General features: G+C 45.1%; 1 protein-coding gene across 5 annotated transcripts in view; it reads left to right on the top strand.

The window, feature by feature from the left end:
- rab11fip3 (RAB11 family interacting protein 3 (class II)) overlaps nt 1-24327 on the top strand; it is a 116159-nt gene extending 91832 nt beyond the window's left edge. For 3 of the 5 annotated variants that reach the window (XM_068056710.1, XM_068056714.1, XM_068056713.1), the window contains 11 exons: nt 2074-2247; nt 2753-2884; nt 11136-11171; nt 15364-15457; nt 15991-16094; nt 17033-17173; nt 18995-19076; nt 19353-19490; nt 20715-20870; nt 20984-21124; nt 21402-24327. In XM_068056710.1, coding sequence (XP_067912811.1) covers nt 2074-2247; nt 2753-2884; nt 11136-11171; nt 15364-15457; nt 15991-16094; nt 17033-17173; nt 18995-19076; nt 19353-19490; nt 20715-20870; nt 20984-21124; nt 21402-21533 — 1330 coding nt within the window. In that variant the 3' untranslated portion in view covers nt 21534-24327. The remainder of the gene's footprint in view (nt 1-2073; nt 2248-2752; nt 2885-11135; nt 11172-15363; nt 15458-15990; nt 16095-17032; nt 17174-18994; nt 19077-19352; nt 19491-20714; nt 20871-20983; nt 21125-21401) is intronic. The other 2 variants (XM_068056712.1, XM_068056711.1) reach the window with 2 other exon arrangements.
- The last annotated feature ends 2979 nt before the right edge of the window (nt 24328-27306 follow it).

Raw genomic sequence — 27306 nt, forward strand, 5'->3', positions numbered from 1 at the left:
AGGGGGCAGGAGGTTTAGAAGGGAGTTGAGGAAAAATGTTTTCACCCAGAGGATGGTTGGAATCTGGAACACACTGCCTGAAGGGGTGGTAGGGGCAGGAACCCTCACAACATTTAAGAAGTATCTAGATGACCACTTGAAACGTCATAGCATATAAGGCTACGGGCCAAGTGTGGGAAAATGGGATTAGATTGGACGGGTGCTTGATGGCCAGCACAGGCGCGTTGGGCCGAAGGGCCTGTTTCTATGCTGCAAAACTCTGACTGCGTGGCCTTTCACTGTTCCCAGGTGTTAACAGCTGCCTGGTACATTTGCATCCTCAGAATCGCAAGTTTGGGAGCATGAAACCCATTATTCTTCATAGTTAATCCCTGCAGTCTCTGGCTTTCAAAAAAGTCTTTGATCTGTGTTCTCTGTTGTCCTGGTAACCAAGATATCTGGCTGCTTGCTAAGCAGAGTGGGTTTGAAATCACCTGACTTTGATTTTTAAAAGTTTGATAGAATCAGTTTTTAAAACGTAATCTTGTTACAAAGTCCAGCGTTCATAACTAGTTTGAGTCAACTTGTGGACAGGTCAGTTAAGTGGCAAATTAACTTTTCAGTGCCTCACGTCACATTTATCCATTAATGAAAAAGACAGAAACTGCACCTGCACCTTAAATGGGAAACTGGATGGGGTAGAAGAGCCGAGGGATACAGATGAACAAATCCAGTTTAATAACTGCATCACTGGTCAGAAAAGCAACTAAAAATGCTAAGAAAACACAGGTATTTATTTCAAGAGTTATAGAATTTAAAACTAGTGAAGTTATCTTAAACTTGTAGAGGGCCCTGGTCAGCCCACACTGCACACTTTTGGTCTCCATACTATAAGAAGGACAGAAAAGCACTGGGGAAAATTCAAGAGATTTATGAGGATAGTGCCAGAACTGAGAGATTACAGCTGTCAGCAAAGATTGAACAGGTTGGGGCTTTTTCCTTTAGAAAGGAGAAAACTTGGAGGGAACCTGAGATCATTTATGAATAGGATGTGGAATGTTTCCACTTGTGGGAAAATCTAAAACTAGGGGCCATAAATACAAGAAAGTTATCAATAAATCCAAAAGGAAAGTGAGAAATTTCTTAACTGATTGTTTAGCCTGTGGAATTCACCACCACAGGAAATGGTTGTGGCAGATAACTTAGATGCTTGCAAAAGGAAACTGGATGAGTAACTGAGAGAAAAGGCGATGGGAAGATATGAAGGCTGAGATGGATGTAATTGGAGGAGAGTCATGTGGAGTCTAAATACCAACACAGACTAGTTGGGCTGAATGGCCTGTTTCTGTGCTGTATATTCTATGTATTGAGTGGCTTGTTATGCCAATTCAGAGAGGGCAGTTAATCAATTGCATTGCAGTGGGCTGGAGTCACATAAGCCAGACTGGGTAAGGACAGCAAGTTTCCTTGCCTAAAAGACATTAGTGAACCATTGGGTTTTTATCACAATCACTTTTCTGATCCCAGTTTTTACTTCCAATTTTTTAAAATTCTCAAACTGTCATGGTGGAATTTGAATCCTGGTTGGCTGGATTACTAGTCCACTAACAAAAGCACTATACTGCAGATACTTCATGATGAGGTGCTTAAAGCTGGTCTGACTATGTTCGCCTGTTAGTTTTAGGGGAGTTGAACAAATAGAAATTCTAATATTGCCTACCTCCAATATTCCTTGTTCTGACTTTCAGCCTGCATGTGTCGAACAAGCTGATAGCCAGACCCTCACTCGTTACTCTGTCCTGATGAGCCTCTGCTGTGTGCTTATTCACTGCAACACTTCCTTTATGGTGTTGATCTATATGTTGTTGGTCTAAATGAATAACTCAGGCATTTTATACAGTGGGCAAATGAAGATAGCGTGCCCTCGGGTTCAATTTTTTCAATGGGATAGTGCCCAAAAAGTGAATGAGTCACACCAGTAATCTCAAAGAATGAGGAAAACTACTTCCAAAAGTGGGTACTTAGCATTACCTTGCAAATGTTTTAATTTTCTTGTTACTTAGTCTCTCTTTCTGGTATATTTCCTGTTTCTAGGACCCATCAGCATAACTTCTCTATGAGCTCAAACATTTCTCTCCTTAGCACTGAGGAGCACTTTGAAGATTATGGAGAGAGCAATGAGATTGACTTTGCATCCAGCAGTCTGTGTCAGGACGGAAGCACAACTATCAACAGCCACTTTAATCACTCGTTGCTGCTCTCTCCCAGGTAAGGTCAGCGCTGGTGAATCTTGCCGGGCCTCTGCTGGGGAAAGGACCAAATCATTGAGAAACCTGAGTTCACTGACTCCTTGCGGGCAACTCATCCTCATGATCCAGTTAGCTTTGAGTTTTGACTGGTGAAAACTTCATTGTTCCTGATGCTGGAAGTCAGTTCTGAAGTGTGCAGTCTGTGTGACAGAATCTGATCTTTGGATATCTTTCAGCCATAGAGGGACTCTGATTCTTGAAAATTCCCTTCCTAGTGCAGAGTTGGATGTGTTTTAATTACTGTTTCTATAAAGAAAAATGTTTAAGTAGCTTTTGGTGGGCCCAGGAAGTGGGGAAAATGACTCTCTGTCTGTCTGTCTCTTATAACCACTCGCCTCAACAAATTGCACACTCCTACTGAAACCTTTACCATGTAAAATCTGCATTCCAATCACTTTTTCTGAATTGTGTCCTTGTGATAAATAATTTCTCTAATTTCCCAAATGATGCTTCTGATTTTCCAGTGATCATTTCACTTCAACTTTACAAAGTGTCATTGGGGAAGAGATGCTGGAGTTTTACTGCACCCAGTGTCATAAGCAAATCAATCGTCTGGAAGATCTGTCTGCCCGCATCAGCACTCTTGAAATGAATAGGTAACTGCATGATTCTGCCTCACTTACCGTTGGGCTTTTTCCTTGTGATTGTAGGTTATCCCTTTTCTTTTACTTTTGAGACGATGTTTCATTCCATTGAGGATTGTGTTTAAAATGGAACCTGTAGACTCAGCATGTTGGCTCCAGTAGTTAAACTTTCTAAGAACTCTAATCACTTCAATTCTATACGAACATACAAATTAGGAGCAGGAGTAGGCCACTCGACCCCTCGAGCCTGCTCCACCATTCAATAAGTTCTTGGCTGAACTGATTACTCCACATTTCCACCTACCCCCGATAACCTTCCACCCCCTTGCTTATCAAGAATCTATCTACCTCTGCCTTAAAAATATTCAAAGACTCTGCTTCCACTGCCTTTTGAGGAAGAGAATTCCAAAGACTCTCAACCCTCTAAGAAAATTTCTCCTCATCTGTCTTAAATGGGCGACCCCTTTGTTTTTAAACAGTGACCCTTGGTTCTAGATTCTCCCACAAGGGGAAACATCCTTTCCACATCCACCCTGTCAAGACCCCTCAGGATCTTCTATGTTTCAATCAAGTCGCCTCTTACTCTTCTAAACTCCAGCTGATACAAGCCTAACCTGTTCAATCTTTCCTCGTAAGACAGGCCACCCATTCCAATTCTTTTGTCTGGTAAACTTTCTCTGTACAGCCTCCAATGCATTTATATCCTCCTTTTTAAATAAGGAGACCAGTACTGTACACAGTACTCAAGGATGTGGTCTCACCAATGCCTATATTGTGTACTTTCCCAGGTCCAGTTCCCCAGGTTTCTACTCTGGGTCAGTGCTGTACCAGCATGTTAGTGTTGGGTTATACAACTGATACTTTATTGCCTATATGCCAATAATGAGTTCTTTGATAGTCAAACACATGCAATTTATTTAAAAGCCCAGAGTTATATACTCTGAGCCAACACACAAATTACAAAGTATGTTTGCTGCAGCAGGTGTACATCACAATGTTGAGTTCACCCTCCTGTCTCTTCATTTCTAACCTTGCAGTAGAATTGTCATTCTTATGCCTTTCTCTCACTACATTATCTTGATGAACCTTGCACCAGTTTCCACCACCCATTATCAAGAAATTAATGTTACAAGCATTTATCTCTGACGTCCATGGTCCCAAGACTAACAGACTGGTGTTCAGGGTTAGCAAGGCATAGAATGTATTCTTGTGGTTAGTTATAGATGATAAAAATCCCCAATTGAACAATGTGTGACCTACCCAGAAAGCGTACAGCTCATGACCTCTATACACACAGCCTTGTACTGGATAATAAAAGCAAAATACTGCGGATGCTGGAAATCTGAAATAAAAACAAGAAATGCTGGAATCACTCAGCAGGTCTGGCAGCATCTGTGAAAAGAGAAGCAGAGTTAACGTTTCGGGTCAGTGACCCTTCTTCGGAACTGACAAATATTAGAAAAGTCACAGGTTATAAGCAAGTGAGGTGGGGGTGGAGCAAGAGATAACAAAGGAGGTCTAGATTGGACCAGGCCACGTAGCTGGCCAAAAGGTCACGGAGCAAAGGCAAACAATATGTTAATGGTGTGTTGAAAGACAAAGCATTAGTACAGATTAGGTGTTAATATACTGAATATTGAACAGCAGCAAGTGCAAACCTGAAAAAAAACAGTGGGTAAGCAAACTGAACAAACTAAGATGAAATGAAATAAATGCAAAAAAAAGATTGTAAAAAATGTAAAAAAGAATGTTTTTAAAAAAAAAAGGAAGAAAAATAACTAAAAATGAAAGTAAAATGGGGGGCTGTCATGCTCTGAAATTATTCAACTCAATGTTCAGTCCAGCAGGGAACCCTGTCACGGTTCTGGGAGGGAGGGGAAGGGGTGAGGGTAGAGGTGCGGGGAATGGGCCGGACATGGTTGAGGGCCCTGTCAAGCACAGTGGGGGGGAAATCCTCGGTTGAGGAAAAAGGAGGTCATATCAGAAGCACCGTCATGGAAGGTAGCATCAGAGCAGATGCGTCAGACGGAGAAACTGGGAGAATGGAATAGAGTCCTTACAGGAGGTAGGGTGTGAAGAAGTGTAGTCGAGGTAGCTGTGGGAGTCGGTGGGCTTATAATGGATATTAGTAGACAACCTATCCACAGAGATGGAGACAGAGAAGTCGAGGAAGGGAAGTGTCAGAGATGGACCATGTAAAGGTGAGAGAAGGGTGGAAATTGGAAGCAAAGTTGATAAAGTTTTCTAGTTCGGGGCGGGAGCAGGAAACAGCACCGATACAGTCATCAATGTACCGGAAAAAGAGTTGGGGGAGGGGGCCTGAGTAGGACTGGAACAAAGAATGCTAGACATATCCCACAAAAAGACAGGCATAACTAGGACCCATGCGGGTACCCATAGCGACGCCTTTTACTTGAAGGAAGTGCATGGAGTTGAAGGAGAAGTTGTTCAATGTGAGAACAAGTTCAGCCAGGCGGAGGAGGGTGGTGGTGGATGGGGACTGGTTGGGCCTCTGTTCCAGGAAGAAGCGGCGAGCCCTCAAACCATCCTGGTGGGGGATGGAGGTGTAGAGCGATTGGACGTCCATAGTGAAGAGGAGGCGGTTGGGACCAGGAAACTGGAAATTGTCAAAATGACGTAGGGCGTCAGAAGAGTCACGGATGTAGGTGGGAAGAGACTGGACCAGCGGAGAAAAGATAGAGTCTAGATAGGAAGAAATAAGTTCAGTGGGGCAGGAGCAGGCTGACACAATGGGTCTGCCGGGACAGTCCCATTTGTGGATTTTGGGAAGGAGGTAGAAGCGGGCTGTCCGGGGTTGTGGGACTATGAGGTTGGAAGCTGTAGAGGGAAGATCTCCAGAGGAGATGAGGTCAGTGACACTCCTTTGGACGGTGGCTTGATGTTCGGTGGTGGGGTCATGGTCCAGAGGGAGGTAGGAAGAAGTGTCTGTGAGTTGGCGTTGAGCTTCTGCAAGGTAGAGGTCGGTACGCCATACAACAACAGCACCACCCTTGACTGCAGGTTTGATGACCATGTCGGGGTTAGACCTGAGAGAACGGAGTGCCTCAAGTTCAGAGGGGGACAGGTTAGAGTGAGTGAGGGGGCAGAGAAATTGAGATGACCAATGTCTCGACGACAGTTTTCAATGAAGAGATCAAGAGCGGGTAAGAGGCCAGGGGGAGGGGTCCAGGTAGAGGGAGAATGCTGGAGGCAGGTGAATGGGTCTGCTGGTCGGGGGGAGGAATCCTGGTCAACGAAGTGAGCCCGGAGGCGACGGAAGAAGAGCTCAACGTCATGCCGAGCGCGAAATTCATTGAGGTGGGGGCGTAAGGGGATAAAACTGAGACCTTTGAGTACAGAACGCTCAGCGTCAGAGAGGGGGAGGTCAGAGGGTATAGTGAATACACGGCAAGGGGTCAGATCAGAAGGGGTGGGGTCAGAGGGTATAGTGAATACACGGCAAGGGGTCAGATCAGAAGGGGTGGGGTCAGAGGGATGTGAAGCGGAAGGAGGATCTGGAGGGGCATTAGTCCCCATCAGCTGCTGGAGCTTGCATTCCTTAACGCCTGAAAAAAAGTTTTTTGTTAATGCGTCGGATGAGACGAAAGATGAAATGAAACTGCGGAGTAGAACAGCTTTGAGATGAGGTGAGGCGGTGCTGCTGGAGAGAGGGGTCCAGTGTGTGCATGTGGTGGCGCATAGCACTGAGTGTGGATCTCAGGATGCGGCGAGAGTAGCAGTCCGAGGAACATTGTATTTCTCAGAGATACCTGTGATCCTGGGTGGTTTCAAAGCATGATGGGTGAAACTGCAGTTGGAATCCTTGTACTGGATGTCAGCTACAGCTGCGGTTTTTTTCTTGATTTCTAAATTTTTTAAACCCAGAACTAATAAAATGGAAGCAGTCGGGATTCTTTCACACAAAATGCATTCCCTCACTACTTCTCCATCTTGATCTTGACCTGTAACAGTGGTTTGTACAAGCTGGCCCTGCTTATCAGACCCACTGTACTCTTACTCGTTCATGTGTGGATCTGCACTGAGTGCTTTGCTCTCAATCCTACTATATTTGGACTTGTACATAAGTGCACTCATGTCCTGCGTATAGGCAGTGTAAAAAAAAAAACAAACTTGTATTTGTACAGACCCTTTAACATAGTAAAACATCTCAAGGTTCTTCACGGGAGGAGTTTGATACAGTGACGCACAACAGACTTGAGCAAAATTTATAGCTCATGGAATGAAACGGATAGTAGCAACATGGATATGAAATTGGTTGAGTGACAGAAAACAGTAGTGGTTAATAGATGTTCTTTGGGCCAGAGGCGGAGTTCCGCAGTGTTCAGTTTTGGGACCCTTGCTGTTTCTGATATATATTAATGACCTAGACCTTGGTGTACAGGGCACAATTTCAAAATTTGCAGATGATATGAAACTTGGAAACATTGTGAACTGTGAGGAGGACAGAAGGACATGGACAAGTTGGTGGAATGGGCAGATAAGGTGGTAGATTTAGTTCAATGTGGAGAAATGTGAAGTCATTCATCCTGATGGGAAGAACATGGAGAGACAATTTAACATAAAGGGTACAATTCTAAAGGGGGTGCAGGAGCAGAGGGAGGGGGGTAAATGTTCACAAGTAATTGAAGGTGGCAGGACCGATTGAGAGCAGTTAATAAAGCATACAGTATCCTGGGCTTTATTAATAGGGGCATAGAGTACAAGAGCAAGGAGGTTATGTTGAACTTGTATAAGACACTAGTTCGGCCTCAGCTGGAGTGTTGCATCCAGTTCTGGGCGCCGCACTTTAGGAAAGATGTGAAGACATTGGAGAGAGTACAGAAGATTCATGAGAATGGTTCCAGGATGAGGACCTTTAGGTATGAAGACAGATTGGAGAAGTTGAAACTTTTTTTTTGGAGCAGAGAAGGCTGAGAGGAGATTTGATTAAAGGTATTCAAAATCATGAGGGGTCTGGATAGAGTAGATAGAGAGAAACTTCCCACTCGTGAAAGGATCGAGAACAAGTGCGCACAGGTTTAAAGTGACTGGCAAAAGTGACATGAGGAAAAGTTGCTTCATGCAGCAAATGGTTAGGATCTGGAATGCGCTGCCTGAGTGTGGTGGAGGCAGGTTCAATCGAGACATTCGAAAGGGAATTAGACTGTTACCTGAAAAGGAAGAATGTGTAGGGTTATAGGGAGAAGGCAGGGGAATAGCATTAGACGAATTGCTCATTGAGAGCTGGTACAGACAGACACAATGGGCCAAATGGTCGTCTCTGCACTAACAATTCGGTGATTCTGAGGAGTGTAATCAAACAAAATTTAACATGAGATATTGGGACAGATAACCCAAAGCTTGATCAGAGGTCGGTTTTAAACAGATTCTTAAAGTGAAGTAAAGAGGCAGAGGGGTTTGGGGAGAATTCCAGAGCTCGAGGCTGAGACAGCTGAAGGCAGTGACCAATGCTGGAGCGTTGAAAATCAGATGCCCAAGAGGCCACAATTGGGAACGGAGAGATCTCTGAGGGTTATAAGGTTGGAGGAGGTTAATGATGAGGACGAATGAGGCTATAGAGGGATTTGAGAGCGAGAATGGGAATTTTTAAAATCGTGGTGTTGCTTAACTGGGAGCCAGTGTAGATGAAGCACAGGGGTGATGGGGAAACAGGACTTGTTGTGAGTTAAGATATGGGCAGCAGATTGTTTCATGACCTCCAGTTTATGGAGGGTAGAATGTAGGAGACAGCCAGGAGTGCATTGGAATAGTCAAGTCTAGAAGTAAGAAAGGCATGAATGAAGCCGATTTAGCACGACAAATCCAATCCAACCAATTACCACCCCATCAGTCTACTCTATCATTAGCAAAGTGATGGAAGGTATCTTAGACATTGCTACATTCGCCTGGCTTCCTATGCCATGGTCAGTTTGCTCATCCACCTTGCAGCCTTCGCTCTCATCCATATAAGCTTGGAGAACCTCAACCCTGTTGGACAATTGCAAGGGCTGAGGCTCCTCCACTTCTGCGAAAATGTGAAATTGTCCATTTTGGCAGGAAGAAATAAAGAAAGATACATGGTGAGGGATTGCAGAGCAGATGCAGAGGGATCTGGGTGCCAGAGGATAGGAGAATTGCAGATGTTACTGCACCCCTTTTTGAACAAGAGTGTAACAACAGGCCAATTGGTTTAACCTCAGTGGTGGGGAGAACTTTTAGAAACTATAATCCAGAACAAAATTAACAGTCACTTGGACAAATGTGGATTAATTAAGGAAAGCCAGCATGGATTTGTTGAAAGCAAATCATGTTTGATCAATTTTTTTTTTGGTTGAGATAACAAGGTTGATGAAGGTAATGCAATTGATTTGGTTGATGTGGTCTATATGGATTTCCAAAAGGCATTTGATAAAATGCTGCATAACCGGCTTGTCAGTAAAGTTGAAGCCCATGGAGTAAAAGGGAGATTGACGGCCTGGATCTGAAGTTGGCTGAGTGGTAGGAAATCGAAGTTGTGAACAGTTTTTCAGACTTGAGGTAGATAGCGGGTTCCCCAGGGATCAGTGTTGGGACCCCTGCTTTTCCCAATGTATATTAATGACCTAGACTTGGGTGTCGGCACAAGTTCAGAATTTGTAGATGGCACAGAATTTGCAAGGATAAGAAGGATAGTGTTAGACTTTGAGGACATAAACAGGCTCACATGATGCATTTTCCAACTGAAATGTAAATGTCTGAGTAAACCTGCCCCGGGGTGGGGATGTGAGTGTTGCTGTGTCACTTATGTAGTAACAAATTAACACTCTGCCGTCAAGATTTCCTCACTACAAAGTGCAGGTAAAATTTGAATATTTTGCCAACCTCCTCCTCCCACTTTTACATTGTGAATGGGAATTGAAAATAAAACAACCATTTCAGCAGGAGCTCAGGGACTCTCAAATAGTGAAAGTGCAGAGGTCTTTGATACTTTTGATGACCCCAGGAGATATTACTAAAGCTGCACTGAGCAGACTTGGTGTGTGGTGGTCAAGGTTCCTGATACATATCTGATAAATGAAGTAAACCAGTGAGAGTACCCCTAGAATCTCAGGACAAAGACTCTGCTGTCCCGGGGCACGTTTTTGCTTTGGAGCCCCACATCTTCGTACTCAGTGCAGTATGGTGATCAGTGAACTAAATTGGACCAGATTCAACCAGAGTCCTGGTGCAGTTCCAAAATGGATTTCTGTGCATATCCAATGTAGCACTTGGAAGGAATCCAGCAGTGGGATAAGCAGGAAGTAGACGCAAGCTTCTTACACCACCAAGGTCAGGGTTGGTGCTCACTTATCTGTTGGGAATTTCCTGATCTCTGCTTCCAGCTGCTAATGGGGGTCAGCTGTTTTTGGAATCTCCATTCTGCAGGGCTACTCAGCTAGAAATGCTGACTGCTCTGGCTGGGCTCCCACCTGTCTGCAGTGAGGGGGGGTGGTGAGAGTGGGGGAGAAGAGAGTCACTATCTACCCGCCCACATTGATCATGGTAGGAAATTCCTGGTGCAGTGCTGGTAAAGTATGTTAATGGGCAGGGAGGGAAGCTAGTTCAATTGCAGCAGTTCCAGGCCAGCTCTCCTCTGACACAGTTGTGTGGCGTCGGGAGGGGTTCACGGTCGAAGTATAGAAATCCCATTTGTTCTCCACCCCTAAACTCTCCCAATTCTGCTGCATCTTGGATCTCAGCAAGCAAGTAATGACTGCAGTTTGCATGCTTGTGTTTTAAGTATTTCTGGGTGAGATGGTGCATGTAACAGCCTGTGTGTATTAGTTTACTGTTAATTTCAACCAGTGGTGCTTCATGAGTAGCTGAGCCTTAGTGAGGAAGGTTGTGGGGCTGAGGTCAGTTGGGGGAAGTTGGGTGTTTATAATGGGCCTCCTTTCTCTCCACTCCCCACACACAGGAAAGGAAAGTCCTCAAATACTGACTGACTTTTACCAGTTGTCTGCATGTTGAGTCAGGATATCATTCCCTGCCTCTCCAGTGTTGGCTGTGCTGAGGTCATTCCTTCATGATCTTTGCCCACCATGGGAGGTAGAACAATGGACACTTGCAGGAAGAATTTATTCCTGAAATGGTGGCCCAAAGTTCAGTGGTGCTTCCGTATGAAGTGATTGATTAGGTGTGCTGCAAAGGAGCTGGACCATCGGAATTTCCGAATCCCCAGTTTCCCGCTTCCTCTGCTCCAATCTCATTTTCCTGACACTGCATCCTGTTTTTCTGCTTTCAGCCCCATCATGAGACTCGGCAGCAAGAAGGCGGCTCGGTAAGTGGGGACTGCAGCTTGTGTCTAAACTTAGTGAGCTGTTGTGGGCAAATGTTTCTGGTGGTTTCAGTAGGAGAGATGTGACTGTCAAATACTGAAGGGGAAAATGGTGTGCTAGAGAAAGGTGGCCTGACTAAACTCTGCAGCCTTCCCAGCACGGTCTTGTTGCATCATTTTGAGCAATGAATATTTTGGGAAGGTTGTGTGATGGGGCTGTTAACAATCTATGGCAACCTGTGGGAGAGGATGGAAGCATTGCAATAAGAAATTACAGATCAGTCAGCCTCTGAATGGGATAATTAGTGTTTTGGATGTAACTGCCTTAATAAAGGTAATGGTTCTGACTTGAGTCTTGTGCTGTCTTTGTAATGGGGAAGCAACTGGATTCTAAGTGCTTTTCAAAAAACTTCCTGTGGGTTTTTAAGGCACTGGGGTCTCTAACCAACCAGTCTGGGTACACAGATGAGAAGGAGGGGGCTGTTATCTGTCTGCTCTGATATTTGTTTGGGGTGGGAGGGATGAAGAGTTTGTGATATATGGATGCACTCTGAATGTAAAGAGTGACTGTGTGATTCCCTGATGTGCTGTGTGACCTGAGCCCCCTGCTGGGCAGCCATTCCTTTCAATGTGTGAAGAATGGGGTAGGCGGTGGCATAGTGGTATTATCACTGGACTAGTAACCCAGAGACCCAGGGTATTGCTCTGGGGACATGGGTTCGAATCCCACCACAGCAGAAGGTGGAATTTGAATTTAATAAATCTGGAATTAAAAGCTAGTCTAATGATGGCCATGAAACCATTGTTGAAAGTTGTAAAAACCCATCTGGTTCACTAATGTCCTTTAGGGAAGGAAATCTGCTGTCCTTACCTGGTCTGGCCTACATGTGACTCCAGACCCACAGCAATGTGGTTAACTCTTACATGCCCTCCTGAAATGGCCTAGCAAGCCACTCAGTTTTACCTAACCGCTACGAAGTCAATAAAAAGGAATGAAACCAGACGGACCACCCGGCATCGACCTAGGCACCGGAAACGACAATGGCAAACCCAGCCCTGTCGACCCTGCAAAGTCCTCCTTACTAACATCTGGGGGCTTGTGCCAAAGTTGGGAGAGCTGTCCCACAGACTAGTCAAGCAACAGCCTGACATAGTCATACTCACGGAATCATACCTTACAGACAATGTCCCAGACACTGCCATCACCATTCCACGGGTACATCCTGTCCCACCAGCCGCACCGACCCACCAGAGGTGGTGCCGCAGTAGGGAGGGAGTTGCCCTGGAAGTCCTCAACATCGACTCCAGACCCCACGAAGTCTCACGGCATCAGGTCAAACATGGGCAAGGTAACCTCCTGCTGATTACCACCTACCGCCCTCCCTCAGCTGATGACTCCGTACTCCTCCATGTTGAACACCACTTGGAGGAAGCACTGAGGGTGGCAAAGGCACAAAATGTACTCTGGGTGGGGGACTTCAATGTCCATCACCAAGAGTGGCTCGGTAGCACCACTACTAACCGAGCTGGCCGAGTCCTAAAGGACATAGCTGCTAGACTGGGTCTGCGGCAGGTGGTGAGGGAACCAACACGAGGGAAAAACATATTTGACATTGTCCTCACCAATCTGCCTGCCGCAGCTGTTTCTGTCCATGACTGTATTGGTAGAAGTGACCACCGCACAGTCCTTGTGGAGACAAAGTCCTGCCTTCACATTGAGGATACCCTCCATGTTGTGTGGCACTACCACCGTGCTAAATGGCATAGATTTCGAATAGATCTAGCAGTGCAAAACTGGGCATCCATGAGGCGTTGTGGGCCAGCAGCAGCAGCAGAATTGTACTCAACCACAATCTGTAACTTCATGTCCCGGCATATCCCCCACTCTACCATTACCATCAAGCTAGGAGACCAACCCTGGTTCAATGAAGAGTGCAGGAGGGCATGCCAGGAGCAGCACCTGACTGAGCACCTCAAAATGAGGTGTCAACCTGGTGAAGCTACAACACAGGACTATCTGCGTGCCAAACTGTGTAAGCAGCATGCGATAGACAGAGCTAAGCGATCCCATAACCAACGGATCAGATCTAAGCTCTGCAGTCCTGCCACATCCAGTCGTGAATGGTGGTGGACAATTAAACAATTAACTGGAGGAGGTGGCTGCACAAATATCCCCATCCTCAATGATGGGGGAGCCCAGCACATCAGTGTAAAAGATAAGGCTGAAGCATTTGCAACAATCTTCAGCCAGAAGTGCAGAGTTGATGATCCATCTCGGCCTCCTCCTTAAGTCCCCAGCATCACAGGTGCCAGACTTCAGCCAATTCGATTCACTCTGTGTGATATCAAGAAACGACTGAAGGCACTGGATACAGCAAAAGCTATGGGCCCTGACAATATTCCAGAAATAGTACTGAAGACCTGTGCTCCAGAACATGCCAGGTATGTCCTGTACATAAAAAGTAGGACAAGTCCAACCCGGCCAATATACCACCCCATCAGCCTACTCTCAATCATCAGTAAAGTGATGGAAGGTGTCATCAACAGTGCCATCAAGCGGCACTTGCTTAGCAATAACCTGCTCAGTGACGCTCAGTTTGGGTTCCGCCATGGCCACTCAGCTCCTGACCTCATTACAGCCTTAGTCCAAACATGGACAAAAGAGGTGAGAGTGACTGCCCTTGACATCAAGGCAGCATTTGACCGAGTATGGCATCAAGGAGCCCTAGCAAAACTGAGGTCAATGGGAATCGGGGAAAGCCCTCCGCTGGCTGGAGTCATAGCGCAAAGGAAGATGGTTGTGGTTGTTGGAGGTCAATCATCTGAGCTCCAGGACATCACTGCAAGAGTTCCTCAGGGTGGTGTCCTCGGCCTAACCATCATCAGCTGCTTCATCAATGACCTACTTTCAATCATAAGGTCAGAAGTGGGGATGTTCACTGCACAATGTTCAGCACCATTCGTGACTCCTCAGTTACTGAAGCAGTCTGTGTAGAAATGCAGCAAGATCTGGACAATATCCAGGCTTGAGCTGATAAGTGGCAAGTAACATTTGCGCCACACAAGTGCCAGGCAAAGACAATCTCCAACAAGAGAGAATCTCACCATCTCCCCTTGACATTCAACGGCATTACCATTGCTGAATCCCCCACTATCAACATCCTAGGGGCTACCATTGACCAGAAACTGAACTGGAGTTGCCATATAAATACCGTGGCTACAAGAGCAGGTCAGAGGCTAGGAATCCTGCGGCTAGTAACTCACCTCCTGACTCCTCAAAGCCTGTCCACCATCTACAAGGCACAAGTCAGGAGTGTGATGGAATACTCTCCACTTGCCTGGATGGGTGCAGCTTCAACAACACACAAGAAGCTCGACAACATCCATGACAAAGCAGCCGCTTGATTGACACCCCATCTACAAACATTCACTCCCTCCACCACCGTCGCACAGTGGCAGCAGTGTGTACCATCTACAAGATGCACTGCAGCAATGCACCAAGGCTCCTTCGACAGCACCTTCCAAACCCGCGACCTCTACCAACTAGAAGGACAAGGGCAGCAAATGCATGGGCACACCACCACCTGCAAGTTCCCCTCCAAGTCACACACCATCATGATTTGGAACTATATCGCCGTTCCTTCACTGTCGCTGGGTCAAAATCCTGGAACTCCCTAACAACACTGTGGGTGTACCTACTGCACATGGACTGCAGCCGTTCAAGAAGGCAGCTCACCACCACCTTCTCGAGGGCAATTAGGGATGGGCAATAAATGCTGGCCTGGCCAGCGACGCCCACATCCCATGAATGAATTTTAAAAAAAACTTCTGTTGAGTTCAGATGTTTAAGGTGTTGGAGTGGTCAGTTTGTGTCTCTGTGATTGGAGTGGAGACTGAGAACCAACTGTTGGCAGGAATCCATACTTTCGAAGCACAGGATATATATTAATACACAAGCCTATTTCTTTAAAGTGCCAGTGTAGAACTGGGCTCTGACATGATCTGCTGAGATGTGATTCGCTGTGTCAAACTGTGCAAGTTGTAGTTGAGTTGATGATTAATTCGAGTTTAAGGCTTTAGCCACTTTGCTGTGAACCGCCTGGTACGGCTTGTCTGAGCAGTCACTCTGAGCATCTCCAGTCAGCTGTGGAAACTGGCTTTGTCTGTTAATACTGAACATATTGTCTAATTGCAGGCACCTCCAGCAGAACAGTGCAAGCAGCAGTGATAATATGCAGAATCTGTCCAAGAACGCCTTGGGCCTTATCCCCTCGGATCTCACTGATCAGGTCAGTTTGATTTTTGTCAAAAACTTGGCATTCCTTTAAACCTCTAACTTTGTTTAAAGGCCCTGAATGTTTGGTATGTTGAAGACACTTGATTGTCTCTAATCACTTTGAAAAATTAGTCTGCATTACGATTACAGGGGTAATTATTTTGGGGAGGGCAGCTGCAGCTCTGCTCAAAATTCATGTTTTGTATTTGCATGAACTCTCATTTTGCTCCCCCCACACAGTTCTCACCAGCTTGTGTGCCCCTGATGGCTGGGATCAGCTGACTGGCTGAGCCACATTTGTTGCTTTGCAGCCAGTCTGAGGTTTGGAATAGCAGCATTTTGGGTTTTTGTTTTACTCCAAAATGACACAACTGAATAGAGGAAGTGGAGCGAGCGACTGACTGCCCTCATCCCCATTGTGGCACCAACTACTGGTCCTTAACCATGCCTCTTTTCTTCTCTCTCTCTCTTCGTGCGCTCCCCCTCCCCCCATTTGCTTTTACCCCTGTGTGTGTGTCACTTTCACAGTCTCACTCTGTTGTGCAGGTAATATTCCTGGAGAAGCGAGTCACCGAGCTGGAGCAGGACAATACGACCAATGGAGAAACCCACAACCGCCTGAGGCAGGAGAACCTGCAGCTGGTACACAGGTAGGACCCGCAGCATCCCACCCTATTTCCATGTGAGGGGGATATCTGTACTTGGAATGTGCCTGAGCTGGGCTCAGTATAGTGCGAATTGGTGGGTTTCTTGTGCTCAGTCAGACCCTTGGATATTGATTTTATTTTTTTTTAAACCAAAAGCATACTGCATGTTGGCCGCAGTGATTCAGTGTGTTCCAAGTTATGTTTTTATAGTTTAAAAATGTCACTTTGGAGGGGGAACTGATGGGATTTGCCTGTTTTTAAAATTTCATTTGTGGGATGTGGGCATCGCTGGCTCGGCAAGCATTTATTGTCCATCCCTAATTGCCCCTGAGAAGGTGGTGGTGAGCTGTTGCAGTCCATGTGGGGTTGGTACACCCACCGTGATGTTAAGAAGGGAGTTCCAGGATTTTGACCCAATTCAGTTAAAAAGATCCAGTCACAATTTGACTGAGCAGTAGTACTGCATTAGTTGAAGTGCCTCTTAACTCCCCAGTTTACGCCTGATGTCCAGGACTGATGGACACAGCTGGGTTTATTAACTGGAAATAAAGCAGTTCTATTTATTATAACATCTTCATGACCTCAAACCCTCAAAATGCTTCATATCCAAAAATGTTTGAGGCATAGTCACTGTCCTGTAGACAAGCACAGCGAAAACTTGCACGCAAGATCCCCTGAACAGCAAATGCGATGAATGATCTGTTCTTCAGTCTCCTTCCCTGGTAACTTACTCCAGCCCTTATGCTTTGATTAGTTCAAGTAGTGTGTGAAACAGTGATCTCTCTCTTTGGTACATCTCTGGCACATTGATTATCAGTTCATACAAGACTCACTGATGGTCGATACTGAAAATAGGTGTCTGTGCTACAGAAGAAGAGACCCAGTTGTTGTCAGTATGAAGGCAGTGCTGGTGCTTATTCTCCCCTTGTCCCTCTGAACAGGGCAAATGCACTGGAAGAACAGCTCAAGGAGCAGGAGACCAGGTCCGAGCAGATGTTACTGGAGGAAATGAAGAAACAGAAAGAGGCTCTGAGCAAAGTAGAACGAGAGCAGGTCATTGAGATTGAAAATCTGCATACCAGGTAATTGTGTGACCGTCATAAAGCACATGTACCTGCAGTAATCCCCACGGCCAAATCTCAGCAGAGAAAGGGTAACTTAACACCTGGCAGTGAGTCAAGGATAGGAGCAGCCTAGTCTTCAATATGAGTTCTGAACTGATTATCATTGGTCAGTGACACCAACCATTGTTTTCTGTCTGGAAAGTTAAGTTCACATGACCTCCAAGATGTTCAAACTGGGGCACTTGCCAATGGTGATTGGTGTTGAAGGTCAGGGGGAGGTGGTTGAGCTTTTTCTTTAGAAATGGCCATTGCCTGGCATGAATGTTACCAGCCACTTGTCATTCCAAGTCTGGATGTTGTCTGAGTTATGTCGATAGATTGCCTGGGCTAAGGATGCTGCCATGAGAATCTCCTCCAGTGATGTCCTAGCAAAAGAATGGATAGAGTAGGATAATAAAGCCACTGATGCGGGGAGGAACTGAGCCTTCACCAGCCTGACTTGCTGGAAACTGGAGTTCCACCAATAACACAGGGCAGTTTCAAAGGTAACAAGATAGCTCATAAGTTTTGCAGGTATGATGTGCCAGTAACTGTGGAAGGTTTGGGAAATATCCAGGGCACTGACACCTGAAGCACATTAACTACTGAATAGGCTGGGCTGCAGTCAACACAATCAACAGAAGTCTCGACTCATCAATACCAAAGACAAATGCCTGCCTGCTTTGCTTTAAAAAGCCATTGTCTTATTTTGTCTTGAGTGGTTTGAAGAAGTTTTGATTTAGATTTAGAGATACAGCACTGAAACAGGCCCTTCGGCCCACTGAGTCTGTGCCGACCATTAACCACCCATTTATACTAATCCTACACTAATCCCATATTCCTACCACATCCTCACCTGTCCCTATATTTCCCTACCACCTACCTATACTAGGGGCAATTTATAATGGCCAACTTACCTATCAACCTGCATGTCTTTTGGCTGTGGGAGGAAACCGGAGCACCCGGAGGAAACCCACGCAGACACAGGGAGAACTTGCAAACTCCACACAGGCAGTACCCAGAATTGAACCCGGGTCGCTGGAGCTGTGAGGCTGCGGTGCTAACCACTGCGCCACTGTGCCGCCCCTGCGCCTGGTTTCTAACTGATCATGGATGTAGGTCACAACCATGCCCATTTTGTGGGTTTGTGTGGAGTCCAGTGCCAAGAGAGCTTGGAAATTAAATGGTCTCCTTCAAATCAAAATAACCACATGATCCATCCAGCCAATGTCTTTTTACATAATCACATGAGATGAAATTTATTCCTGTGATAAGTCTTCTGTTTTTGAATCATTGGCTTTAACTTTTTGCCGTTGACTGTGGAAGCCAGCATCATTGGTGCTAGTTTGTGGCCAGCTGTTAGTTCTCCCCCTGTTTTTCCACTACGTAGAAGCTTTTTGGGACTTACCTATGTTGCGTGCTGAGAGGTGTGGATTAGTCTTCGGAATCACATGGTAGTTAAGTATGCTGGTGATATCCTATCATTTGACCGTCTCAGACATTGGGTTTGATTTGCCATTATTAAGGTCAAACTGTAAACTCGAGCTGGATTTCCTGTTTCTTTCACAATTGAGTTTCACCTCCTGTTGTGGTTCTTTTCATGTTTAACTGGTGGGTGATTGCTGAGATTGATTTCTGTTCCTTTAGTGAGTCCTCAATAGTTGGCTAAAGCTTGCTACCTGATCAGTAAGGTCGTTACTCGGCACCGTAATAGTTTGTACAGCATGAAGACAGTTGCAGGATGTGCAGTCTTTGGCAATGAAACAAGAGTGTTACATTTGATTATCTGTCTGCACACAGGCTACATCAGCTGGATGAGGAGAATGGAGAATTGCGAGCCTGCATTCCCTGCCTTCGGGCTAATGTCGAGAGACTGGAGGAGGTACGTTCACATTTTCCTTGGACACCATTTTGAATGCGAGTCTACATGATTTCCATCCACTGTCAACATCACTCACTTTCTATTGTGATGTAGCAAGTCCCAACTATTCTGTCTCCTTTTATCAACCCATATCTCTATTTAAGAATAGAATTTGCTCTCTTGCCCCTTTTTTTTTCTTCCGCCATGTGCTTTCTTGTTGACGGGTCCCCATATGGTAGTCCCAGCATTTACACTTTTACAGGGAGCTACTCACCTTTCCAGTGTTTACTGTTTCAGGAGAAGCAGAAGCTGTTGGATGAAGTTGATGAACTGACGCAGAAACTGCAGGAAGAGCAGGAGAACAACCAGAAACTGTCTGATAAACTCTTACACAAGCAATACCAGTTTCAGAAAGAAAAGGAAGCTACTCAAGAGGTGAGACATCTTCTATCTTCTCTTCTGCCCCCCACACCCCAGCTCAAAGGAGTAGAGATCTGTCCCTTTGCGAAATGCACTAGTTACGGTCAGGTGAGAAAGGGGTCGCCTTTTGCCCCTTCTTTGTCCACAACAGGATTTATCCTTTTTTTTTTAAACAGTGATTGAACTTATCTCCATGAGCGCTTGCTCCTGTTCCACTAATATGACTGGTTCTTTGGCAATCAGGCTGGTTTTCTTGAGTTTAAACAGGAAAGAATAAACTTACATCTTAACACTCTAAACTGGTTAAAATTACTAAAATACGCTACGCATTCACACATGCATTTACGCAAACGTTCACACGAGAGTCACACACAAATAGATTACAGAGGGAAAACGGCTTTGGTGGTTGGAGTAGAGTCTGGAATAAATGGAATTTAAATACAGTTTCAGTCCCAGAGTCCTCAGGTGAAATTGTAGTCTTGAAGTCCTCGCTGGGCCACGTACACAGTGGTGGCTCACTTTTCTCCAGGCTTCAGAAGGCAGAAGCGGGGTTTGATCCTTGTCCCCTAGTTGCTGGCTGTGACGGTCTGAAGGGAGACAGAGAGAGCTGCTTTGTTGTTTGCTTTTCCAGTTACTACTTTCTGCTTTATGTCTGACAAAGCTTAGTCTCCTCCCTAGACCTTGCACAGCAGTCACATGACATGACATTACCAAACCTCTTGTGGTGTTGATGAGGTCCTTCTGGAATCTTCTGAGATTCAAGGCTCGACCCCCTCAAGCTGTCATGTCACACTTGGTGGGGGTTGGCTCTTTCAAAGTCAATGGGTGTCGATGGCCCCTGATGACTGTGTTGATGAGGCCATTTCAGGTAATTTGATCAGGGAGCACCCCATTGTTCTGGCTGGATTGAGTCAGTCGTGTTGTCTCCAGTCTAATCCTTTTGGTGTTGCAAATATAAATTGCATTGGTCATCTTGGCTGCCAGTTTACTTTTTTTTTTAAAGTTATTTGTAAGAATTTCCAGTAAACTCTCCAGGCAAGGTTCCAACCAAATAAAATTAATATTTCCCATTTGGAATGTAGGGTTTTCATGACACTCCTTCAGTGAAAAAGGAGTTTCAGCTTCCGAATAGTTCCTGGGTTGTGTTTGGAATACTTCCTTGTTGCTCTGTGATTGGCAACAGAATCCTGCCACCCCTACCTGGCCTAGCCTAACTGTAGTTGACTCTCTCCTCTCTAGCTCATTGAGGACCTGCGGAAGCAATTGGAACAGCTGCAACTCTTCAAACTGGAAGCAGAGAGGTTGCGTGGGCGCTCGAGCAGCATTGGGCTGCTCGAATACAACAGCCGTAATAGAGAGACGGAGCTGGAGCAAGAGATTAAACGGCTCAAACAGGTACAAGTGATTAGGATTCTGTCACCCAACCCTCCCTGCAGCGAGGCTGAGGCGCTCGTGTTCATGACAGTGTGACAATCAGTATATAATACTTTGCCTCTTGCTTTATCTAGGATAACCAAAATCTGAAGGAGCAAAATGATGATCTGAATGGACAGATCATTAACCTGAGTATCCAGGGAGCGAAGAGCCTATTCACCACATCTATCACAGAATCACTGGCTGCAGAAATCAGCTCTGTTTCTAGGGATGAAGTAAGTTGCACAGTTTGGACTTGCCTTCGCTCTTTTTGGGGGGTGGTGGGGGAGGAATCTGTTGGTCTTTGCGTGCAACGATTTACTGGCACACGTTTGGTCAGTGATGTCCACAAAGCAAGTGGCATTGCCAGAGGCCTGACCGAGAGGAAGGGAATGGTCAGTGGGGTCAAGGAGCAAGGCAGTGGTGTGTGTGGAATGTGTACGCCTGGTGTTGTCTCCAGGTGATGTTTAAATGTACTTTAACTGCCTCTGCCATTTTTCTGTCTTTTTGCAGCTTATGGATGCTGTTCAGAAACAGGAAGAGATCAACTACAGGCTGCAGGATTACATTGACCGAATCGTCGTGGCAATCATGGAGACCAACCCTGCAATTCTCGAGATCAAACACACCGAGGCACATTCCTAGCCTCTCTCAGGACCAGTGTACAAACCGTAGCTCTTCTGTCATTTGTGTGTAAATTATGAGGCAACTTCCTTGCAGCAATCTTTGTCCTAACTCTGAACCATGAACCTGTGTAAATCCCACACAGCTTCACTTCTATCTTCATGCCAAGGTACGAAAGGCAGTTGTTGTTTCCTGCAGGTTTTCTATTCTCTTTCCCCCCACCCCCTTTTTTTTTTAAACAGATGGGTTTGACTGAGGATCCTGGTATGGAGGGCTGCTGTACCAGCCTGGACAGCTCACGTCTCAGTGATTCCAAAGCATGTCATTAAAATGCAGTTAAGTAAAGTGACGCATTATTAATGGCAGGGGGAGGGGCAAACAACATCATGACAGAACGTGTAACTTAAGCTCTTGATTGTGGGTGACAGTCATGCAATTCTGTCACTCACTCTGCTAGTTTGTGGGAGTTTCTAGGCATGTAGCAGGTCACCAACTGAGTGTTCACAGTATCCTGTATAATACTGGTTCAGATTTGTAATTCATGCAGTGGGACCTGACGTTTTTCTCAGACCTGGCCCACTTTTTTTTTCTGTTGTGGAATCATGGCTCAGTGAACGTTTTACACCTTGGATCCAGAATCTAACTCCGATTATTTTGTTCAGAGTCATGGATGTAACATTTGCCCAGCCAGGATCATCTATCTGGCACATTCAGCAAGGCAGGTGTGTACTGAGTTTCCCTGAAGCCATATATCTCTGATGCCTCTTGGCCAGTTGTTCTGAATCAATTGCCATTTGTAATGCAGGCGTTATAAGTCAAGTGCCATCCAGTCCTCATCTTATGGCCTGTGGTGTTTGATTTTTGGAGCTGCAATTTAAGCCTCTCTCCTTTAGACTGGTTCTAATGAGCCTGGTGTGTGATTGATATGATGGGACTTTGACCTGGAACTGATGTCATATCAGTTAGTAAATTTCAGGTAATGGGGCCTGTCAATGGTACCCCTGGAAATACTTCAGCTGCACCTCGATCTGACTTTTGGTGAGGGTTCCAATTTGCACTGTGAACTCACTTTTTCCCATCCAAACACTACATACAGGTTGCACACAAACAAGCGTGTAACACTACACTGCTCACTGTGGCACACCTCTAATACTGTGCTTTGTACAAAGTACATTATGATACTTTTGTAACTGACACCTATTTGTGCACTCACCCACTGTTCGTCCTGCTGTTATGTTGCACAGATGCTGGCTATTTAACATTCCTATATGCTGATACTCACATTATTCCTCTGATTCTTGTACATTACTCGCCAGCTAAGAGGGTGGTTGGACAGCTGACCTTTCATCTGCTGTGCCACCAACTCATGCCTGTGATCTGTGCAAATAAGTACAAGTATCCAATGACACAAGCTAATTTGTCCAGAATTTCATTTTTGGTCCCTTCTCTCATTTCCTTTAAAAGATTATAACTCACTTAAGACCCACTATCTGAGAGTTCAAGTCTTGCTGGTTGCTGTAAAAGGTATGAGTCCATCATCCAGGTCTGCATGCTGAGGCATAGAGGGAGAGCTCCAACTGAGTTACCACTGCTAGAGGATTGCGAGTAGGTCCTGTCTTTATCCATTGCTGCAAGGTCCTGGTTCTTACACCCTTTACTAGATCTACCCCACTGTCGAAGCACTGTCTAGGCAGTTTTACCACAGGAATGTCCTAGTGTTTTGAAACCATTTCCCATTTCTGAAGACCTAATGCGCTCTGGCCTTTGTTGATACGCAGATCCCTCTGCTTGGCATCTCTACCCCTCATGAGAAAGCATTGACGTGAAATCACTGGGCAAAGATGTTTCCTCTAATTTGTGCTCAGTTTCAGTGGCTGTAAATCAGAAAAGGTGCAGTGAGATGGCAGGGCGTGCTCATTCCTCTGAACGTCCAAATACCCTTTGCATTGCATCATCATACGAGGATCAGCTGACTGGTTGTGCCCTTTTACATTGGGCAGCAATGGCTGATGGTGCTGAGAGCCTCCCTTCAGTCCATGTTGTGTTTAGCCTCTGGTTGGACTGTGCATGTGAGCTTCACTTTAGGGAGGGTGCTGCTGGTGCCTTCTGCATGATCTCTGATACAGGGTGCTGCTATGTGCTTGTAAAATTTGCTGCATGGTTTCTCTCTGGTGTAAATCGATGTACATTTTGAATTTTCTATCCTTACACAGTAGAAAGTTATTTTTTATAGAATGGAGGCAGATTTATACTGGAGTCGGATAACTAATGGATTCGTTAGAATCACGCGACAGCTCAATTTTGTAAAGTCAATAGATTGTGTCTGTATATAGTCGGAAACTGACGGGGAGCAGGTTAAATGTTGATTTCTTGATGGACGATGCATTAACTTGCACTCAGCTAGCCATGAAGAAGATGATACTGTCAATGATGTATAAATGAAATGTCTTAAATGCAAATATTTTGTCTTATCAATGTACTGTCCAACAATTGGAGAAAACCAGTCCAGTTAAGTGTGAGATTTAGCTGATCTTAAACTGTTTTTAAACAAAGTTCTGATCCTGGTTTCTGCACTGCTTCATCACCAGAGCTAATCTAAGCATCAATACTTGCTGTTTATACAGAATCTGCCCATCAACCAGAGAATAAATATTACATTGATCATCCATAGTAATTGGTGACTGTACAGAAATATTGGGTTTACAAACCTGTATAGACTGGCTTTTCTTGGTGCTGAGGTATGGAATGAATGGTGATGTGTGGCTACTGTAAGCATCCAGACAGAATTACTAATTAAAATCTCTACAGCAACAAATCCCTGAGTCTGTAAAGTTATTTGTGCAATGATCAGCTGCTCCATAAACCAAACTCCACTGTCTTATTGTGAGCAGCAATACCCTGAAAGTGAAAACGTGGGTAGTGCAAACCCACTGACGGCTACTCTAGGTTTCTGTCTGGTGTGTGTTCACACAGTTGCATTATGTGTTTAAGGATATGTGCTCACCAGATATGCACAAGTATGTAAAAATGGCCTGTAATGAAAGGCCATTGGGACCAGCTCACTCTTTCCTTGCTCACTCTCTCTCTTGCAGGGGTGTGGGAACCAGGAGGTAATATCAAAGGAAAACCAAGGTGTGCAGAGAATTTTGGGGGGGACAGATTGAGTTGGAAATGGGTATTAGGTGGGGTCAGAGTAAGTGGGAATGTAATGAAGTCTAAATTAGGGTTACTTTACATGTATGTAAATAAGTGGTGTGGTAGATAAGGTTGATGAGCTGCAGGTATAGATAGATGTGTGGAAATATAATGTGGCTGAGATCTGGCTCAAAAAGGGCAGGACTAGATACTAAATATTAATGAATACAAGGTACATGAGTACAAAGATAGGGAGGGAAGGAAGGAAGGAAGGAAAGCATTATGGGTTGCTGTATTGATTTAAGGATAATATAGTGCTGGAGAGGGAGGATGTCCGAGTGGGGGTTAAGGATAGAATCTAGTTAAAAGTACCATTACATTGCTGGGTGTATTCTATAGGCCACCAACTAGTGGGAAAGGTACAGAGGAACAAATTTGCAAGGAGGTTAGCGGTGCAAGAATTAGCCATTATAATGAGGGGCTTTACACTATTACCATCCCAATCTATATTAGGATAATTAAAAGGCAGAAAGGGAGAAGAGTTTCAGAAGTGTGTTCAGTATGTTTCCACTCCAACGAGGAAGTAAACATTACTGGAATGTACTTCCAGGGAATGAGGTGGATCAAGTGTCAGTCGAGGAACTAGGAACAGTTAGGAGACGGTGACCATAGTATCATAAGATTTAGGTTGGCTATGGGAAAGAGCCGACTTCAATCGCGTGAGAACAAATCTGGGCCAGGTAAATTAGAAACTAAGAATGGCAGGCACAGCTAACTGAATAATGCACTGCCTTTAAAGAGGAGGTAATTTGGGTAGTTAAGGTACTTTCCTACGAACATACAAATTAGGAGCAAGAGTTGGTCACTTGAGCCTGCTCTGCCTTATTTTTGTATTTATTGCCCATCCCGAATTCATAAAATCATAGAACGTTTACTAAAAAATGTTCCATACTAATCCCACGTTCCAGCATTTGGTCCGTCACCCTGCAGGTTACAGCACTTGAGCTGCATATCCAGACGTCTTTTGAATGAGTTGAGGGTTTCTGCCTCAACTACCCTTTACAGGCCTCTGGGTGAAAAAAAGTTTCCTCATCTCCCCTCTAATCTTTCTACCAATCACGTTAAATCTATGCCCCCCTCGTCACTGACCTCTCTGCCAAGGTAAATAGACCCTTCACCTCCACTCTACTCAGGCCCCTCAAAACTTTGTCCATATCAGATCTTCTCTCAGCTTTCTCTGTTCCAAGGAGAACAAACCCAGCCTATCCAAACTTTCCTCATAGCTGCAATTTTCTAGGCCTGGCAACATCCTTGTAGATCTCCTCTGTACCTTCTCTAGAGCAATTACCTCCTCTCTGTAATGATGTGACTAGACCTGCACACAGGACTCCAGTTGTGGCCTAACCAATGAGTTATACAGTTCCAGCATAACCTTCCCTGCTCTTACATTCTATACCGTGCCTAATAAAGGAAAGGATTCCATATGCTGCCTTAACCACCTTATCGACCTGTCCTGCTACCTTCAGGGATCTGTGGACATTCACTCCAAGGTCTCTCACTTCCTCTACACTTCAGTATTTTCCCATTAATCATGTATTCCTTTGCCTTGTTTGACCTCCCCGAATGTATCACCTCACACTTCTCCAGGTTGAATTCCATTTGCCACTTTACTACCCATCTGACCAGACCATCAATATCTTCCTGCAGCTATCCTCCTTGCTATCTACCACACGGCCAATCTTTGTCGCCTGCAAACTTCTTGATCATGCCCCCTACATTTACGTCCAAATTGTTCATACCACAAAAAGGAGGGGAACTAGTACTGAACCCTACAGAACGCCACTAGAAACAACCCCCCAGGCTCAAAAAATAAATTCAAATCTCCAGTCTGTGGATTAAAGAAAATTATCATTCAACCACATTGGCATAACAAGCTGGTGGAATGGGTGGACAAGTGGCTGATGGAAATTTAATGCAGAAAAGTGAAGTAATTAATTTTGCTAGGAACCATGAGGCGAGGCAATATAAATGAAAGGATACAATTCTAAAGGGGGTGCAGGATCAGAGGGACCTGTAGATAGATACTCAAATCATTGAAGGGGGCAGGGCGAGAATGTGGTTATAAAGTTTGTGATCCTGGGCTTGATAAACGGGCATAGAGTACAAGAAGGAGGAAGTTCTAATAAACTTGTATAAACACTGGTTCAGCCTCAACTGCAGTATTGTGGCTGGACACCACATTTTAGGAAGGATGTGAAGGCATTAGAGAGCGCACAATAGATTTACAGAAATGGTCCTAGGGATGAGGGACCTCAGTTATGTGGAGAGACTGGAGACGTTTTGATAGAGGCGCTCAAAACCACGAGGGGTCGGGACAGAGTAGATGAAAAATCATTGGCAGAATAATCACGAGGCACAGGATACCAATTTAAGGTGATTGGCAAAAGAACAAAGACGACATGAGGAAAAACATTATTTAATGCAGTGAGTGGTTGGTCTGGAATGCAAGAGTATGGTGGAGATAGATAGCTTCAATCGAGGCTTTCAAAGAAGAACTGGATAATTATCTGAAGAGAAAAAGTTTGCAGGACAAGGGAGTGGGACTAGATTAGTCGCTCTTACAGAGAGCTGGCACAGACAGGATGGGGCTGAATTGCCC

This window comes from Heterodontus francisci, chromosome 24 (assembly GCF_036365525.1).
Source record: "Heterodontus francisci isolate sHetFra1 chromosome 24, sHetFra1.hap1, whole genome shotgun sequence".
In the NCBI taxonomy this organism is placed as follows: domain Eukaryota; kingdom Metazoa; phylum Chordata; class Chondrichthyes; order Heterodontiformes; family Heterodontidae; genus Heterodontus; species Heterodontus francisci.